The sequence below is a fragment of the Neoarius graeffei genome, chromosome 13 (assembly GCF_027579695.1).
Source record: "Neoarius graeffei isolate fNeoGra1 chromosome 13, fNeoGra1.pri, whole genome shotgun sequence".
Classification (NCBI taxonomy): Eukaryota; Metazoa; Chordata; class Actinopteri; order Siluriformes; family Ariidae; genus Neoarius; species Neoarius graeffei.
In genome coordinates, this window is record NC_083581.1 from 56,864,311 (window position 1) to 56,885,185 (window position 20,875).

Below are 20,875 nucleotides of genomic sequence, written 5' to 3' on the forward strand. Positions count from 1 at the left end.
AACGCGGCTGAGCTGTGCCATGCTGAGTTGGGCTGAGTCGAGCTGAGTGGGGCTGTTGGAGTTGCATTTCGACTACAACCGCGCTGAACCGTGCTGGCTGGAAGTGGGTGGACACATTGGGTGGAGTTAGCGAAAGTGGGTGGATGTCACGTGATGCTGTTAGGCGGCGCAAACAGTGACATCAGTGAGCTTTTAAGCGGTAGTCTCACGACCCGGATAGTAAACGATAGAGTGCTCCGAGATGATGCTAAAAATAGTAACACTGCGGTCTGCGCGGCCATCTTGGAAGTCACTCGCTCCAGAGCGCTCATAGAGTATACATTCACCGATTCGTTTCTGCGTTAGAGGGCTTAGAAGCTTGGATTTTTTTAAAGAATTTAGACATCTGAAGTGATGGAGCATTACTGTGAAAGTTTGGATAAGCAGGCACGGGAGCGTTATGCTGAGAAGGTACGTTTCATTGGGAATGTAGATCCATACACTGTTAGTGAGAAGGAATGGAAAGCTGACCCCAGCTTGTTGCCGCATGTGACATACATCGATCTTGTGAACTATCTAGTGTTTCACCCAAGTCCATTTTGTGAACTAAAGCATGTGTACATAAACATTACTAGGCCTAGATCTTAAATGCCATTTGATGCAACAATGCACTGCAGTAGACATAAGCTACCTAATGTGACAAATATATCCATTAATCATTGCTGAAAGTACATAGAAAAGATAATAGTTTGTATCGCATTTATTTTAGCAACTATGAAATTCAAGACAATTTAACCTACCTGTCACAAAGTGATCAGAACAAATCCGGATACAGTCAAGTTGTCCTAAATTTGATCGGTTGATGGCAGCCAGCCACTGTCGTCTCCTCCGCTCGCTTTTCTCCTGTGCTGCAATTCCCTGGTTAGTCATGACTTTAGGGAGTCTGTGGAAGCTTTTGCCACCCTTTTCCCCCCGGCTACTACAGCCAACAATGACACACGTATTCGGCATTGTCACCCCTTTTTGCTTCGCTGAACAACAACAATGCAATGACACAGCGAACTTTGACTTCCAATATGGCCGCCGCTGGGTTCACGCTGACCTCGAAGCACTCTATAGACATGGAGTCGTTAGTGTTGCTGGTCTTGGTGCTGTGGCTTGTTGTCACCGACAACGCCAACAGATACTGGCAAGAGCGTATAGATGAGGCGAGGCGCATAAGGCTTCAGAAATTCTCGTAATTCTTCTTCTTCCGGGTTTACAGATCCCAGCGTGCTCGTGGGGCGTGTGTGGGCATGTGAGGACACTCCTCCTCACCAATCAGTGCACAGGGGAGTGTCTCCTCACGCCCCTAGCCCCACTCGGCTCGGTTTGGCTCGCTTCAGCCCCACTCCAAAACCGTGCGAGTTTTGGGTGCTGAGTAGGGCTGAAGCGAGCTGAGTCGTGCTGCTCTGAGGTAGTCGAAACGCAAGCTGTGTCGGGCTGAAGTGAGCTGACAAAGGGTAGTGGAAAAGGGCCATTAGGTTAACATGGAGTGGCCTTGGGCTGAAGTGCCCTTGAGCAAGGTACCTAACTACTCCCTGGGTGCTGTAGTATGGCTGCATGTGTTCACTGCTTCAGATGGGTTAAATGCAGAGGATGATTCTCACTGTGCTTGAGTGTGCATGTGACAAATAAAGGTTTCTTCTTCAGAAAGGTGTGCAAAATATTTGTTTGGCATTTATTGAGTTGTTAAATATTTCACAGCCAGCTATAAATCGGAGTTCACTACAGAGTAATCCCCCCTTTTTTTAACTTATAAGGTCATCTGCTTATGCAGACAAGGGCCAGGTCTGATGTCTGGACTACACGTGTTGGAAATCCCGCATCTCACGTAGCTGTATGCGTGTTGACCTATTGTACTCTGCTGCCACCTGGTGGTAAACAATTATATTTGCACATCCATAAATGCATACATCTACTACTGACAATACTAAAAACATCACTGATCGAATAAGCAAAACTGAGACCATTTACACAAACCCCTTCATTTGTTTTATTGTCTTAAGATATGTAAATAAGGACAATTTTCTTGTCAGCCGAATAGACCAAGCAGACCAGTTCCCACCCATCCTTATAATTAACATCAACTTCTCCCATCCCCATTGGCTGGGGTTTAACAGGAAACGCATCATGATCAGGAAAGGTGAGTGCTTCTGAACTACTGCAGCTATTCAGCTGATGCCTCTGGGATTCTGGCCTCATCCACAGGACCAGAGAGAGCTGCTCAATCCTCTCTCTGATACATGAGGAGGAGTCAGACATCCGACTTCCCACTGATTAAAATGAGAATGCTAACACAGAGAGGAGCAGTGACATAAACCTCAGCATCAACAGGAAAACACAATTTGCCATTATTGTAAGCATCACACAAAACCAGATACACACCTCCCAAAAGCTACTGCAGCCTAAATACATAATGAAAAGGATGCACCATTACTAGCTATGACTATAAAACCCCAATCCTCACTTCGGTACAGATACATAGCAAATGATCAAATGCAAAATGTTTCACAAATTAACACAAATGCACACATTCCAGAGATCGAATGAAAGTTAACTAAATGTAAACATCTAACAAGTCAATCAACCATCCCAGACAGCTAAGCAACCACATGAGAAAGTCAAGCTGATCAGAATTAAAACAATGGCAGCAGAATAATCAATTAATTAACCTTTTGTAATTCAGTTGATTACATTCAAATCTACGACACAAATACAAATGATGTAACTAAGAGATCATAAATTAAATTTGCCCATATTAAATATTTTCCACAATTTGTTTGGGTTGATTTTATTCCCCAAGGTGTTTTGTTTGTTTTGCTGAAAGGATGTCTTCTGATGGATTTCACTGGCTTTGATTGTCATAAAAAAGATGCATTGGGTTGAAAGGGTCGGGACTTTTCAGAAATATGATGGGAAACTGAAAAAAAGTCAAAGTTCCTCCAACAAGCCGTCAGTTTGGTTTTTGCAACTTGTGCCAGCTGACAACGCTCAAACTGCTGAGTGAACATTCTTTTCAGCAAAAGTATACCCAAGGGATAAAAGGGGATTTAATAACACAATACCAAGTGACGAAAGCTTTTCTATTACTGGACTGACAGAGTGAAGTGGATGAAAAAGAAAGAAAGACAAGCAAGCAATCCATTCCACCTCCCACCAGGTAAAAAGAAAATTTTTGGTCTGTTGCTCTCAACCTATCGGCTGAACAGGGAGATGAAATGAAAAGCAGAGTGAATGCGCGCACACACCCCCTCCTCATATTTCCTCTGACTCTCACAAGCACGCACACTTCCACACTCACTACATGCATGCATTCTCTCTGTCTCTCTCACACACACACACACACACACACACACACACACACAGTCTTACCAGCATAAACTACATATCGCACACACACACACCCTTCACCACTCACACAAACAGAGTAGCCAGACCCAAAGAGAGAGAGAGGTGAAATGCACAAAGCACAAAGATGAATAATGAACATTCCTATCACACTCTTGTGTTAAAGGTCGTGTCACTGTGCCAGGTTGGGCTGAGCTTCAGCAGGGCTGCTGCTGGTGTTGGTGGTGACGGTGTTGGTGCTTTCCTGTGTGTTGCCTGCTGCAAGGCCACGATATGGCACCTCGATGATGCGGGGTTTGTCGATAATGCGTGCACAGCGGCTCCCCTTCTCCACAATTCCAATTATCCAGGCCTGCTGTCCATCACCCAGTAAACTCGTCCGGCTCGCCTTCATCTCAGCACAAAAGCGTGCTGCCTGCTCCCGTGGCAAACAGATCAGCAAACCACCTGAGAGACACACAGAAGTACCTTGAAGTCTACAACCTACTTTATTAATCGGATTATTTGTTTCGCCACATTTTTTTCCTGTCTCTAGCCCGGACCTGAAGTCTCAGAGGAGGTGCCGTGCAGAAGGCCAAACAGGTTACCCCCGGCTTTACTGACAGCAGCCATCTTGGCGAGGATTGGCAGGTTGTGGATAACAAAGGCCACTTCGTTGCACTGCTGCTTGGCTAGGTTCCGTGCGTGCCCAATGATCCCGAAGCCGGTGATGTCAGTGGCAGCATGTGCGTTGAACTTGTGCATTAGCGCAGCAGCTAAATTGAAATAAAATATCAGTGAAAATGAACCCACTGCTTTTAGCTGAGTAACTTCAAATCTGTCAACTGTAATTAGGAAAGATAATTACAAATTTCTCTAACGCAGTCCTGGAATATGCCTGCACTGCATCTCTTTGCTCCAACACATTTAATTCATCGCAGTCTTTTAATTAACCGTTGAGCGTTTTAGAAACATTAAAATCAGTTCCAGAGTGAATCCCAGTTACACTGCAGGGAACCATGTCATGGATGTAAAGCTTCCACCATTCCCTAGGAGTCATGGTGCTTAAAGTAACTACTGTTTAAAGCTTTAATGTTTTAAAGTAACTAACCTGGGAAAATGAGATGGAAGAACATCAACAGTAAAATTTATGAAAAGATTTTTTTTGCATATTAAAACATATTGAAGTAGAGAATTTGCTCACAGAAAAAGGGTGTGTCAAGTTGCCAAAACAGTCGGCTTGATTGTAGTGAAACTTTATATCTATGCATCATTATGAGAATCATTTAAAATAATTCTCAGCCATATTACCAGTGCGGTTAAGGGTAGCCATGTTGAGCATGGCCTCCTGATAAGCATGCTCCACCTCCTCCTTTGAGATCACCAACTTGATCTTGTTCCATTTTTCCGGCTGAGAGAAAGAAGACAGAAATTTAGGAAATAATTGGGGGCTGCAAAAACATCCGCAAACGCTTCCATAGACCATGGCATAATGGGTACAGGTGAAAAAAAGCTCGTACTATGTTCAGCCACTGATGAGCGTTGACGGCTACTTGGGTTCCAAGAGGTTTTGTCAGAACGAGAACATCGCCTGGTACAGCACCATCTGGCCTGTGTATAACGCATAGATGAAAAGAGACAACATTGTCATGGTTATTTCAAATATCGTCAATTTGCTTATGTTTCATTCAGGGGAGGCATACAGTATAAAAAGGTGGGAGTGTTTTTTTTATTGCATTTACATTCCATTGGTAAAGTATTCTCATCCAAAAGACTGAATAAAGACAGCCTTCTTGTAAGGGTAGTATCTCACTGGGCTGCGACAGCCTGCGACTAGTTGGAGACACAACGGTTGCGATAAAATATGCGAATTAGCGACAATTTTCACTTGGAATCACACGGAATTGACATTCGCATATTTTATCGCAATTGTTGTGTCTCCAACTAGTTGCAGGCTGTCGAAGCCCAGTGAGATATACTCCCACTTCCTGTCTCATGGAAACTGACTTGAAAAGGGTTCGTGACAGCTTTGCGACACCAGCGACGAATTTGCGGCTATTTTGAGAGAAATTCTGTTGCACGAATTTTTTGAACGTGTTCAAAATTTCAGCGACGAAGGAGCGACATTTTGCAACTCATGCGAGGAAATTGAGAAGCCCAGCGAATGTTTCAAGACACTTTTGAAACTCTCTCGCGAATGATGTTTGCAATTTGTCGCAGCCCAGTGAGATACTGGCTTAACATAAAATATTTTGGGGAAATGACAGCACAATTGCACAGATCCCTCTTGGAGAAAGGCAGCTGCATATGGGATTTCTTGCCCTATAGCTAATGTTTTCTAAATGGTTTGGAATAAGTAGCATTTTTATAGAGGAAGTTCTTACCCATGAATGAATTTAGTTAATGCAATGTGAATAGGAAGTGTGGATGGATGACTTGCGTTAGTTAGAAACCCAGCTGTGTTAGTAAAATCACTCTTTGATTTAAGGATTTACTTCTGAAATGCTACCCAGTGAGACAGTTAGAGGTGTTATGTTGTAACCCATCATAAAAATCATGAAAAGGTTAGTTAGTTATCATAAGGAAAAAAGATAGAATTTTTACAAGTGTTAATTAATTCGAGGGTTTGGGAATCCTAGTCAAGTATTTCAGAGAACATTCTTTACATTTATTTAAGTGCAAGCACATGTAAGGACATGTATATTTATACAAATATATAGCAAACATATAGCTGTATAGCAACAAACATATATAGGGGAGAGCGGGGTAAGATGAGCCAGGGGGTAAGATGAGCCACCCCCTGTTTCTAAGAAACAGTAAACAAATGTGACCATGTGACCACATTCAAAGGGGGCCGGGACCATTTACTTACACTTGTGGAGAGGAGCACCACATGTCAAACTAGGTGAGGGACATATTTATAAAAATGTGTTTTTGTGCTTTCTAAGTCAATTCCATGTTTGTCCACAGTGAAGATGATTTAGAGAAGACAAAAGTAGAATAATATTTAGACACATTAGGGTTAAGTTAGTGGCTTTCTAAGCTATGATATGAATGCTAATAAAAATAATTTTGATTAGCCTAATCCCCTTTATTAGCATTTTTCTACAAAATGGTGGCCACGGGGTAAGACGAGCCTTTAGATGTGGGGCAAGTTGAGCCACTGGCTCAACTTACCCCATTGGTGGCTGAGCTTACCCAATATGGATGACACTTAAGTTTTCACATTTACTGGTCATATATGACAACAACACATATATATATGACATCAGATGAGGAAGACCAGTTGTTAGATGTGGGGGATTATGTTGTGGCAAAATACACGGGGAAGAAGAAAGTGCATTTCTTCATTGGCCAGATAATCAAATTGGATGTCTTCGAAATAGAGGCAAGATTTCTCAAAAGAAGCCGGTCATGCCATGGCTCTGCAAGAAAGCCAACCTTTGTCTTCAAAGAGAAAGATGAGGCTGTCCTGTCAAGACAGGATATTGTGAAAAAATTGCCCCGCCCCTTTACTGTTGGGGGGACAGCACGGAGGGAGAGGCAAATGGTGTTCCCTTGCCATTTGAACGCTTGGAACATTGAATAATGATGAAATGATTGAATGATTGATGGAATGATTGCTGCATGTTTTAGCAATGTTTTAACCTACTGAAAGAAATAAGATTCTTTTGGCACTGTTCTACTGTTTTAGTAATTTCTATAATATAGTATATCTCTCATTCCCTCTCTAACCATCCCTCTTTCTATCTATCTACGCATATCTCTCTCTCTATCCATCTATCTATCCCTCCCTATCCCATCTCGTTCTATCACCTCTCTCTTCATCTCCCCTTCTCTATGCAACGGCCCTATCCCCCACTTGATTGACTTGACTTGATTCATTGATTGCATTTCTAATAATAAAAGTTGTTTACTTTGTTAACCTAACATGTTTTGTGTTGGCTCAATTTACCCCACACAGTGGCTCATCTTACCCCGTGCATGGGGTAAGTTGAGCCACTTGACATTTTTTTTTTCAAGAGGTAATATCACTCTAACCATAAGAGCTTATCAATTATGTTTTGCTTAGATAGTAACAGTACACTTTGAAATTTGGTATGGTGTGTAGACTGGAAGCAAAAATGGCTTTAACATGTAGTTATGATGAAAAATGTAAAAAGTGGCTCATCTTACCCCACTCTCCCCTACACTACCATTCAAAAGTTTGGGGTCACCCAGACAATTTTGTGTTTTCCATGAAAAGTCACACTTTTATTTACCACCATAAGTTGTAAAATGAATAGAAAATATAGTCAAGACATTTTTCTGGCCATTTTGAGCATTTAATCGACCCCACAAATGTGATGCTCCAGAAACTCAATCTGCTCAAAGGAAGGTCAGTTTTATAGCTTCTCTAAAGAGCTCAACTGTTTTCAGCTGTGCTAACATGATTGTACAAGGGTTTTCTAATCATCCATTAGCCTTCTGAGGCAATGAGCAAACACATTGTACCATTAGAACACTGGAGTGAGAGTTGCTGGAAATGGGCCTCTATACACCTATGGAGATATTGCACCAAAAACCAGACATTTGCAGCTAGAATAGTCATTTACCACATTAGCAATGTATAGAGTGGATTTCTGATTAGTTTAAAGTGATCTTCATTGAAAAGAACAGTGCTTTTCTTTCAAAAATAAGGACATTTCAAAGCGACCCCAAACTTTTGAACGGTAGTGTATTTTTTTTTTTTTTGCACCAAAAAGCAATACGTCATTCTGATACCAGTTCTCATAATATATCATCAAAATGTAAATGTTCTCATGAAACAAAGAGCACCAGATCAGGTACCTAGTTCTCAAGTGCAAAGCTTTAAGACCTTAAATATGCTACTATGTGCACTACTGTGGTTAAATAAAATGCAAACTACTTCTGAGGCTCTCTCTATTAATCCACACACACACAATTCCAATATTCCAGGTAATATTCCAATTAAAACACTCACATGATGAAGTCAGTAGGCTGGCACACTACCGTGGCCACGCCCCCTATGATGATCCAAGGGTTCACAACTGTCTGTCCACCTGTCACGGAAGTCCCGCCTTCTTCAGCTGCGTCACGGAAACCTTTCATCATTAAGGGCATTGCCTGCTCTCTCTCCTGTAACAAAACAGACCACAAAAATAGATTTCACACTGCACTTTGTTCAGTCTTGCACACCGTACCACTATACCAAGTGGAATAAATTTTAAACTTTAACATTTTCAAGTATATTTTAACACTCAATATATCCAACAGCTTCATTTTGTTTATACAGTACCAGTCAAACGTTTGAACACACCTACGTATTCACAGGCTTTTCTGTATTTTGACTGTTTTTGACACTGCTGTCGTAAATTTGAAGACATCAAAACTATGAAATAATGTATGGAACATATATGGTAAACAAAAAACATGTTTAAAAAAAGTTTCATATTTTAGATTATCATATGATCTGTACAGACCCATGTGCGTGCGCGCTCTTAATAAAGCCACTGGGAAAAAAAAGTCATGTGACTGGACAGATTCGGGTTTTTGAAACCGGTTTGAAAAAAGCCGCATGCAGCTCCCGACCCGTTTCCCTCACTTCCGCCGTCTCCATTTACTTTGAAAAATGAGCGACACAACTGAGCACAGAGAAAGTGAATTTTATTATCCAGATGATTTATCAGAGACACAGTCCTAACTGAACAAGCTGAAATTGTCGAAGAAAGTGAAAAAGGGTACTTTCGAGCAAAGAAATTCACTAGTTTATACACAAGGACAGCAACAAGAAAACAGCGTAAAAAAATAAGTACGACATGAACATTTTCAAAAGTTTTTTTGCTGGAAAGAAACATAACGGTCATCCTCTCTAAGGAGCTAGACTGCTTGCTACGTAGTTTCTATATACAAGCGAAGAAAAAAGGAAATTTGGACTATGAACCTGACACTTTGGTTTCCTTTTCGCGAAGTATTCAACACTACCTTGACAACAACAACAGTAAGGTACACTGTTGTTCATTGTTTTCCACTGTGTATGATAGTTAAAAAAAGGTCATATGATAAAATGCTTATTGACTGAGTTAGGTCGGGCTGGACGGGAAAATACTTGGCGCTTGGTCATTTGTACAGATCAAGCCAAATATTTTCCCATCCAGCCCTCCCACTCATCAACAAGTACATATTCTTCAAAGTAGCCACCGTTTACCTTGATGACGCTTTGCACGCTATTGACATTATCTTCACCAGCTTCATGAGGCAGTCACCTGGAATGCTTTTCAATTAACAGGTATGCCCCGTCAAAAGTTAATTAGTGAAATTTCATGCCTACTTAATGTGTTTAAAATCAAACAGAAAATAAATAATTATACAAAAAAAACTGTAAATAATAAACAATAGTAATCCATATTATGCCAAGAACCATTCAACTAAGTAAAGAGAAACAACAGTCCAGCATTACTTTAAAGGTCCCATGGCATGAAATTTTCACTTTCTGAGGTTTTCATCTCATCTCATTATCTCTAGCCGCTTTATCCTGTTCTACAGGGTCACAGGCAAGCTGGAGCCTATCCCAGCTGACTACGGGCGAAAGGCGGGGTACACCCTGGACAAGTCGCCAGGTCATCACAGGGCTGACACATAGACACAGACAACCATTCACACTCACATTCACACCTACGGTCAATTTAGAGCCACCAGTTAACCTAACCTGCATGTCTTTGGACTGTGGGGGAAACCGGAGCACCCGGAGGAAACCCACGCGGACACGGGGAGAACATGCAAACTCCACACAGAAAGGCCCTCGCCGGCCCCGGGGCTCGAACCCAGGACCTTCTTGCTGTGAGGCGACAGCGCTAACCACTACACCACCGTGCCGCCCCCTTTCTGAGGTTTTTTAACGTTAAAATGAGTTCCTCTGACCTTCTTAAGTCACCCCAGTGGCTAGAAATTTCATAATGTGTAAACCAAACTATGCCCAATATTTGAGAAGCTCTTCCCTTGCCGACGTCAGCAAGGGAGATGATCCCCACGTCCCCCCTCTGGATTCCCACCCACCGTATGGATTGCCCCGCCCAGTTGTAGTGAGTAGACCATAGAGGACACAACATGGCATCACCTAAGCGAGCGAAACATGGAAGTTGCGCTGCACATGGATGTGACAACACAGAAAGGAGTCTGTTTTTACTGCCGACGGGAGAGCCCCTGAAGACGCAGTGGCTTAATTTTATTTACTCCAATAATACGCCGTCGAGTCTACCTAAGACGGTGTATGTTTGTTGGAAGCATTTTCCTGATGAATGTTTCCACAACTTGGGACAGTACAGGGCAGGTTTTGCACATCAACTGTCACTGAAGCCTGGGTCCGTACCAAGCATCCCTGCCGCATCAGCCACAAACACCGAACAAGTAAGTGTATAACTGGTCGTTTTGCCGTGTCTTAAAATCGGTGCCACGTTAGCCTTGCAATGGCTACATTAGCTGTGCAGCTAACCGCTTCCTGCAGTTAGCCAGGTACTCTGCGCTACAAAACCAAAAAGCATGCAGCATGCTCTGTTATAATAGCCAGTCAAAACAGTTTTTACAAAGACACCCACATTCTTTTTTTTAAGTCACTCGTTCATTTTATTTGTTTGTTTGTTCAGTAAAAACCCAAACATTTGTTGAATTTATTTTATTTCCTCGCGTCGCACCTTAATGACGTCAGCGCGCAGTATTTTTCCCTTCGCGGTTTGTTCCTTCTCTCTCGCCATAGTAAGACACCCACATCCGCTTGTTCTGACCCACTGGAGGTAGCATCACAGTGCTGTTAGCCAATCAGAGGTAACACGTTTACATGTCATGAATATTAATGATAAGACCCGCCCCCACCCTCTACCCTTCCCCGCCTCCTGCTTCTCATTAGCAAAACGACGCACTGGGAAAAGCGCTGAAATGGGGCTTTCTCCCAGGAGGCTATATCTACGTGCCGAGGGTTCATTTCGAGAAAGGCTGCGGATATAACATCCGGAAACCTCCACGAGCCCGTTTAAAGCATCAACAAACCACCATGCCATGGGACCTTTAAGACATGAAGAGAAGTAAATTTAAAAAAAAAACAAAACACTGAATTAGAAGGTATGTCCAAACTTTTGACTGGTACTGCATAAATATAAAAAACTTCCTTAATGAAACTCTGTACCATTACACAACACTGCAAAGTGAAGAAATTACAGAAGAAGGTCAGATGGTTTCAAAATCTGGACAATCTATAAAAGCACACAATGTTTCATAAAAAGCCTTGTGTCCATTCTATAAAGGGAGGAATAATCTGTAGCACTTTTACAGTATCGCTTGTGGTTACCAGAGGACCAGCCCCCCACTGTAACCCTAGCTGTATAGGCGAGAGGCCGAGGGCTATGGAAACGGAGATCGGCGCTGCACCCATACGCCTTAAAAGAGTTGGTTAGTACTGGGACAGGAGACTGCCTGGGAAGACCAGATTCTGGCCTGAGAGGGACTTTGGAGAAAAAAAAAAAAAATGTTTTACAGTATACAGTTAGAATACAATATGTAGCACTGTAGTAAGCTCCCTGGACAAAATATTAGCTGCAGCCACCAACAGCAGCTCCTTAACGTCAACAGTTTGCACACATGGACAGAGTTAACTGAGCATGAAAGCAGATGGTCAGTTTTTGCCTAGACTCCGAGGCTTCCTTCTGCTCTTCATGCCAAGTTTGATGGAACACTGGACATTTGGATTAACCTGCAAAATTCACCAGGCCCCAATCCCACAGCAAACATGTGGGATCACTTTAAAACAGCACATTTTAAAACAGTAGGACAATTTTGTACGACCAGCAGGATGTGTCATAATCACAAGTAAAAGTCACCAGTGTCATGTGATTAACTGAAACACAGCTATTACACCACAGGCCCTTTCTTCGTGATCTTTAATGACTGCAAATGACTACAAACGGTTATGTTGCCTAAAGTTCATATATTAATGTAGAGTGTTAACTATGAGCACCAAACACAGAACATAGCGGAAGATTTCTTTTGCACTTGCACTCCGACTCCGTCATGTCAATTTTATTTGTAAGAATCGACAATGTCGCAAAGCAGCTTTAGGGTAATGTATACATTTTTCTCTTCTCCTTAAAAATAATCAGGGTGTGTGTGTTCGTGTTGGACGGAGGGCTCACCTTCTCGCTCATCTTCTGACTAACACTCAATAGCATCAGCATGTTGTCACATTCAGTAATTCCCATGGCGTACAGATCACTCAACACGTTTGCACACGCTATACGACCCTGTAAAATAATAATAATAACAACAAGCAATAACTGAAGACAGCAAGAGATATGAAGTGTCAACATTAAATAAGTAACCAGCACAATATTAACAGATAACAGAAGAGAATGTGCATACTTGAACAAACACGGCAAACGCAGCAGACTTCTAGTTAGATTAGACTAGATTAGATAGAACTTTATTGATCCCTTTGGGAGGGTTCCCTCAAGGAAATTAAAATTCCAGCAGCATCATTACAGGATAAAAAGAGAGTAGAAAATAGAGAAAATTTCTAGATAAATTAAATTATGTATTTACATACAAATATAAAAAATAAAAAAATAAAGATATGGGGGAAAAAAAATTTACACAATACTTACCATCATATAGGGATCTTCAACTAATGGATAGAAGAAATCTGTCGTCTGGATCAGGGACAAACCTCCATGCCTCAAAGGAATGACACAAGAATCCATCCCAATTCCTACAACATGTACATGATTTGACATGAAATGACATGTCTGTATTATAGATTTAATGCACCATGGTTACTCATTAATCAGTGTATTATGAAAGGTCACGACTACTGGCTTTATCAGGACCTCACAGGCTTTTGGCCTACATGCTGCAAGAAGTAACAAGCTTGGATAAAGCAATCTGACACCCACGTGAGCATTAATGAAATATTTCTTTGATGGGGCAGAGTTCACGTGTGCTGGATTTTACTAGTCAGTCCAAACAAGAACAGCCAGATTGGGTGGTTTCCCTATTCCCCATCTTAACCATGCAGATAACTGACGTACAAGATGGCTTTGTGCTCGTAGATAAAATCGCATTTCGAATTCATTTAGTTCCAGTTTAATCTTGTTATGGGTTGTTTTACAATCAGGGTACAAAGTTTGTGTCACAGGGCTCCAAAATTCAAATTGATTCAAACTGGTTCTTGTACCAGTTTTTAAGTGAAGGACAAGTTAAAGAACAGATTTCTGGTAATTTTTTTGACATATGTGTATGGTAATTTTGTGTAATCTGCTATAAGATAAAGAAGATTAAGTGTAGCTTTAAGCAGGGCTGGGAGAAACAAATGAAGTGATTCTCGGAGAGGACTTTTTTTTTTTTTTGACAATTCAGAATCCACTACTTCCATAGTGCTTTTAAATATAAGGCTGTAAGCTTTGTGTTAGTTGTCTCTAATATTTATGTCCCAATATCTTGACCACATTTTAGGATGAAAATAATCATTTTAGATATGTTATTTTATATTGAAAAATTAGCTGTCTCGGAGAGGACGTTTTTTTTACACAATTACATACTAATTTGATCAAAATAGTCTGAAAACTTACTGGCATTCAACATTAAAACTTAACTATGTTTCCAATGATCTGGAACAAAATATTTGTTTTATGGTATAAAGAATGATTTAAGTGCATCCCTTTTGGAGCTACCTGTGGTCAAAAAAGCACTTTTTCTAAATTACACGAGTAATTTTGCTAAATATGACATATATTGCCATACATTCACCAAAAATAACGTTATCACCAATTTTTTTTTGCATGGTAAATAGAGCTATCACAGGGCTACAATAAACAACCAAGTTTATTTAGTCAAGCCTTTTGATATTGAAGATAAGTGTTAAATGGGATTTTTAGCTTGCGTACCCTGATTGTAAAACAACCCTTATGTAACAAATACTTCCCCCCCTTCAGAAAACACTGGACTGCAAGTAATCACAAAAACCCACATACTGTATGTGTGACTAAGGGTGTTTTCACGCTTGGTCCCTTTCAGCCATCTAACCGAACTCAGATCGATGACTCAGCATTTTTTGCGCATATGTGAACACTCCAACCGTACCCAGACCCCTTTAAAGCGAACCGAACTGAGACCACCTCAGGAGGTGGTCTCAATACGGTTCGCTAAAAATCAACGGTACGGTTTGCCTAATCTGCGCATTGTGAACAAAAAGCGCACCGGGTTCACTTCGCCTTTTTCACTGTAGTTTAACCTTCTTCGTTTGCCGTAGTTGGTCACGTGACTGTAGCAGGGAAACTCAACTTCCTTTTGGAACTTACCACAGCCGCTTTACAGTTCTCTGAACTTACTGTTATTTTCCTTAATCCGCACTATTTTGATCAAAGAATACAGCCAGGCAAGAATGGCAGCAGACATTTTGATTCAAGAGAAAATTACCCAGAATTCCGTGCACTGGGGGTCTGAGGGCTCTAGAGGACCTGGTGTGAACAGAAAGAGGACTGAGGCCCCATCAAAGTTTAACTGGACCAGAAAGAGAACCCAGTCCTCTTTGTAATAAATTCACAGTGTGAACACAAATAGAACGGAGTTCTTTTTCTGTTGGTCCACTTTTTGGTCCACTTAAAGAGGACTGAGTCCGGTTCCTTTAAAGGGGACCAGGTGTGAAAACACCCTTAAAAGTCCATTTGCAAGACATGTGAACAGATTCACGGTTTCATTAAAGCCAGTGTTGAATTAACACTTCCAGAGCTCATTTGTGTCCAACTGGACAGACAGAAACACAGTAGGGTGTTAAATCAACACTGTAGGGAGTTTGCTGTGACTTTATTCCACAGTTACATGGCAGTTTAAGTGGATTACATGAGCTCTCTCATAGCCATTAAGAAAACAATATAATTAAAAACAACACAAAGTGCTAATGTAAATCTAAGAATTTATCACAATAAAAGCATACACAATATTTTTAAATGCATATAATTTTGAATTTGAAATTACAGAGAAGTGATTGTCTGTATTTTTCAGTCATTCCATAATGTGACTATGAAGAAAATGACCAGATGATATGATATCTGCTGTAGTTTGGAAAATAGTAAATTATTATTATTTAGGATAAGGAAGAATACAGTATACTGTATCTGCTGCCATGACAACCCGGAGGAAAAGTTTAGCCTGCTGCTCGACAATATAAATACTGCTAACTATATTTATACAGGATTGTACCTGGCCAGTGCAACTTTGTGCTTTAATTTAGTAAATAACCTGGTAGTCTAGTACAATAAACTGATAATATCATTCGGCTTTTTTTTTTTTGAGGAGCTGCACTGTAATTACGTCCCTTACTACGATTAGCTTGTTAGCTCGACTCACCTAACCGGGGACCGTGTGAGACCGGAGCGAGCTGACCGAACTCCGAGGCCTCGTCCCCGGCTCCTGTCCCCGTTCCGTCCTGTCCCGGCTGGGCCTCGGGCTCCAGTCCCTGCAGGAGTTTGAGCAGTGTCTCCTGCGGGACTTTACACCCTCATCCTTTCATATCGGAAAAGGCCGTGAGCCGAAAATTGCGGTCCAGGCCATGGGTTTCTGGAGCCTGGTAGCCGGCCGGGTAAAAGGCCGAGTATCCTGCCGAATCAGCCGACGGTGGCGAACCGGACATGACTAGTTCTCACCGGTTACTCGCCTCTCATTCAGTCGGCAAATTAACGAAACGGCGTGGACTAACAAATCTCGTTTCCTACAAGGAAGTGAATATGGACGATGTAAGAACGGTTGCAGCATATTGGCTGTTGTGTACAAGGTTGGATCCCAAATAGCTTCCTACTCGGAGCTTAGTGTACTACAGAGGGAGTAGAAATCATTATGTTACGCCCTATGTAGCGCACTCATAGAGAGTAAGTCGGCATTTAGAATCGAGTCAAAAACCATTTTCGGTCGATACCATTTCAAGCCCGACAAAGGGAGTTTGTATGCGATTGTGTTTTGTTTTTTTGTTAAAAATAACTTATATTTACTCATCACAAATTGCCTTTTCTTATTAGCGGAACATACTGCAAAAACCCACTTGACAAAATTACTGTACCTCAGAACAAACAAGGTATTACTGGACATGTGAACCCCTCCATTTTTTTTTTTAAAAATAGTATGCTCCATCTATCTGGCCTGTTGGAAAGCAGGAATATAAACTACATAAAGCTTTATTACTTTACAGACTGAAACGTGGAACTGACCAGCTTTCAACCTAGTGGCCATGAGCTGGCAAAAAAAAATTGACACCATTAAAAATGTTTATTTTTATTCATTCAATGAATTTCATTGACAAGCAGACATTCCAAAAGCCAGAATGTGTCCTCAGAACATCAAGTCCACACCTAATAACAGGTTATTACTCTAATTTCTCCAAACTGCATCATAAAAAAAAAAAAAAAAATCCTTACAAAACTTAGACATGAGCATCTGCTGGTACAAGAAATACTTAAAACCTGGTTATGAAGTATGTTTACATGACGGAGTTGCTTTTTCATAATTGAGATCTTTATGCCTGAATTGAACTTTTAGTGCTGTAAGCCAAATAGTACAGAATAATGCCGATGACAGCTGCCAAGACCTCAGAGGACACCCAATGACCGCTCCATGCACCCTGAAATAAAGACAAAGCAGAGTTTGAAATAAAAGACATCTATAAAACGTCGACGTTCCTCATTTGAAGACACAAAGTACTATGTTACTCACCCTGTGCTCTACATTGACAGAAAACAGTGGCTTGATTGCTTCTAGATCTTCATTATTTCTTTGGGCCTGAAATAATACAATGTTTGTAATCAGTGCTATTTAGGAAAATTATACCCTTAAACAGTCCATTAGCAACTCTTTCCAGCACAGCGAAATATCTTCATATATTAGACATTTAAAATAAAGACTCAAATCAATCTGCCACACCTTACGCAGGGCGCTGTAAGCCTCCTCATCATAGAACTTCACTTGATATATGCCCGAGTTTGCTTGTTTGTGGGGAACACTCCAGGACACCTGCAAGCAAGAAAATGATCAGATGAATTGTGTGTGCAACAAGGCAACAATCATCTTTAGATGAGTGTAATGTGAACGGAAATACGCCATTATATACCTGATATTTTCCAACATCCTGACCTCTGGTCACAGGAAACTGTTTGCCATTAACATCTGCGTAGAGGGCAACACTCTAATACAGAGACAGAAGAGCTTGCTTAGGAAACGCTGAATATTGTATTTAAACCATGATATTTTCCAGACCACACTGGGCTTCATGTCTGCAGATTTGATGCACTTGGCAATAAATGATACCATACTGGATTTTTTAAAAAATTCCTTACTTGTACAAATAAGTTAGCTAACAAAAAACATGATTTAAACAATGGATTAAGCCATGGCCTTAACAAAAGTTTACTACATTAGTGAGAAGCCTGAACTGGAAAAAGGGCCACTGGTCTTGAATGCTTGTTTTTTGTGTTTGGCTCCACCTCCTGTACAGTTATTTGACTGACTTGGGGGAAAAGGCTAATCTTGCCTAATACTTGGATCAGGCTACATGATATTTTTGTTTTTCATAATGGCCACCATGTCAGAATAGTGCCATAACGTTTTGCCATGTCTTGGTTGGGAGACTGGCAACACTACAAGTTTGACCTTGACCAATAAACAAACATGTTCGCATCCTTGTATGTCATCAGAGATGAGGATCAAGAAATGGTCAATCACGGTTATTAAGGAACACGTCATAAGAGTTGTCAATCTAGGCAAGAAAATACAAAAAACTCTGACATGCTAGACTTTTGGGCGGCACGGTGGTGTAGTGGTTAGCGCTGTCGCCTCACAGCAAGAAGGTCCTGGGTTCGAGCCCCGGGGCCGGCGAGGGCCTTTCTGTGTGAAGTTTGCATGTTCTCCCCGTGTCCACGTGGGTTTCCTCCGGGTGCTCCGGTTTCCCCCACAGTCCAAAGACATGCAGGTTAGGTTAACTGGTGACTCTAAATTGACCGTAGGTGTGAATGTGAGTGTGAATGGTTGTGTGTGTCTATGTGTCAGCCCTGTGATGACCTGGCGACTTGTCCAGGGTGTACCCCGCCTTTCGCCCGTAGTCAGCTGGGATAGGCTCCAGCTTGCCTGCGACCCTGTAGAAGGATAAAGCGGCTAGAGATAATGAGATGAGATGCTAGACTTTTTGTTCGGGTGCCCCAGATCCCACATCGCTGTTCTTTGATGTCGTCACATTATAAGGCCTGTTCATCATTCCTGAGATTCATTTTTGGGCCTGACGCTGGAAATTTATCAGCCACAACAAAATCGTGTCAAAATCAAGCTGAATTCATATAGGGTGGCATGGTGGTGTAAGTGGTTAGCACGGACGCTCACAGCAAGAAAGTTCTAGGTTCAAACCCAGCAGCTGGCGAGGGCCTTTCTGTGTGGAGTTTGCATGTTCTCCCCGTGTCTGTGTGGGTTTTCCCCACAGCCCAAAGACATGCAGTTAGGTTAACGTGGGGTGGCTTTGGGCTGAAGTGCCCTTGAGCAAGGTACCTGACTGCTCCCCAGGCGCTCTAGTGTGGCTGCCTACTGCTCTGGGTGCGTGTGTGTTCACTGCTTCAGATGGGTTAAATGCAGAGGATGAATTTGACTGTGCTTGAAGTGTGCATGTGACAAATAAAGGTTTCTCTTTCTTTTGTTATATAGTCTGGACAAATCATGGACAAATCATCAGCTGGGAATCTGATCACAGAAAGATTCCTGAATCTCATGTATAGTCCAGAACCCTGCAAAAAACTTAGAACAGACACAGCGTTTATATTTCCTGACCATGCATTTTTCACAATAAAGCCTGCTGTTTAAAGAAACCAGACATAAGAAAAACTAATATTGTAAACAAATTGAACAAAGGCGGCACGGCGGTGTAGTGGTTAGTGCTGTCGCCTCACAGCAAGAAGGTCCGGGTTCGAGCCCTGTGGCCGGCGAGGGCCTTTCTGTGCGGAGTTTGCATGTTCTCCCCGTGTCCACGTGGGTTTCCTCCGGGTGCTCCGGTTTCCCCCACAGTCCAAAGACATGCAGGTTAGGTTAACTGGTGACTCTAAATTGACCGTAGGTGTGAATGTGAGTGTGAATGGTTGTCTGTGTCTATGTGTCAGCCCTGTGATGACCTGGCGACTTGTCCAGGGTGTACCCCGCCTTTCGCCCGTAGTCAGCTGGGATAGGCTCCAGCTTGCCTGCGACCCTGTAGAACAGGATAAAGCGGCTAGAGAAAACGAGACGAGATGAGATGAAATTGGACAAATGTTTGTTTTGGGATGCATTAATAATGTAAAGCCAAACTGTTTACTCCTGGTCATCCTGTTGGGCAAAAAAAGTGTACAGGTTGCTCATAAAGCCGGTTTCATCCTTGTAATGCGTTTTACCTGGGCTCCATTTCCACATGCCAGGCTCAGCTCAACAATGAAGACTGTCTCAGAGGAGATCACTGCATCAGCTGTTGTGTATGATGAGGTGGAGATCACAGGCTCTGTGCAAGTGTCAGCTGGGAGCAGAGAAACACTTTTTTTTCTTTTTTACAAACAGGAATGATTTATCCAAACCATGGAAGACCCCAGACTTAGTAAGCCTAAACATTTCCCTACTCTAATTATTTAACATGTTTGATCAAACTTCAGAAACTGCATCCTACAACTATTCAGGACCATGTAAGCGTTGAGTGAACTTTAGAGTACAGTACATACAGGTAATATAATGTATATAAACACGTTATAGTCCTGACTGGTTTAAAAGTCAACCTAAATAGCGCATTAACGACACAAATACAAAAGTAACCAACATTTAAAATTATAATAATAATATCCACCTGCACAAAGAGTCAAACAAAGAGCCAGAACAGCTACAATTACTCGCTTCATTTTGCTTCTTTAGTTTGTCGTGAGGAGTCAAAGCAAGCAGCTTCTACAGGAAAGAGCAGCCAATCAGAGACACACAGACACGTCATGTTTCTGTGAATGAAGTGAAGCAGGTTTAGAGAGCGCCCTCATGCGGCAACCGCCGTTACTGCAGACACACACCACCAGTACCACCTCAGACACGTGCTCTCCGGAAGAACATAAACATGGCACATAAACCGGATCATTTCCAACATCCTGGAAATAAACTGAACTGAATTTTTTGTAATAAAAAGTGCGATAACAAATTTTTAAGACGTTCCTTACAAAATATTTGCTTTCCTAATTCTGTCAAAAGAGATTACATATTAAAAGATTTTGAAACAGTAGAAATTAAAAAGATTAGAACTAAATATCTCTCCTTTTTAATTCCCTTCAAAGCGAAAGAAATACAGTTCAAAATTTTGAATAGAATTTACCCAACCAAAGAATTTTTTAAGAAGAAATTTAAATTTGAAACTGGTAAATGTGTGTTTTGTGAAACAGAGGAGGAGGATTTGGAACATCTTTTCTTTCTATGTGATTTAATACAAAGATTTTGGATTGATTTTCAGGCTTGGCTACAG

At 41.5% G+C, this 20,875-nt stretch overlaps 2 protein-coding genes across 2 annotated transcripts; both read right to left on the reverse strand.

Moving 5' to 3' along the window:
* Positions 1–1,990: 1,990 nt before the first annotated feature.
* On the reverse strand, positions 1,991–16,132 carry sephs3 (selenophosphate synthetase 3). Its single transcript, XM_060938109.1, has 8 exons — positions 15,739–16,132; positions 12,999–13,102; positions 12,531–12,638; positions 8,333–8,487; positions 4,869–4,959; positions 4,660–4,759; positions 3,912–4,124; positions 1,991–3,816 (listed from the first exon to the last, which is right to left on the reverse strand). The coding sequence occupies exons 1-8, from the start codon at positions 16,019–16,021 to the stop codon at positions 3,542–3,544; spliced, it is 1,329 nt and encodes a 442-aa protein (XP_060794092.1). The 5' UTR covers positions 16,022–16,132; the 3' UTR covers positions 1,991–3,541.
* Positions 16,133–16,640: 508 nt separating this feature from the next.
* ssr4 (signal sequence receptor, delta) lies at positions 16,641–20,336 on the reverse strand. Its single transcript, XM_060936915.1, has 6 exons — positions 20,222–20,336; positions 19,782–19,900; positions 17,489–17,563; positions 17,302–17,391; positions 17,095–17,160; positions 16,641–17,002 (listed from the first exon to the last, which is right to left on the reverse strand). The coding sequence occupies exons 1-6, from the start codon at positions 20,271–20,273 to the stop codon at positions 16,898–16,900; spliced, it is 507 nt and encodes a 168-aa protein (XP_060792898.1). The 5' UTR covers positions 20,274–20,336; the 3' UTR covers positions 16,641–16,897.
* Positions 20,337–20,875: the final 539 nt, after the last annotated feature.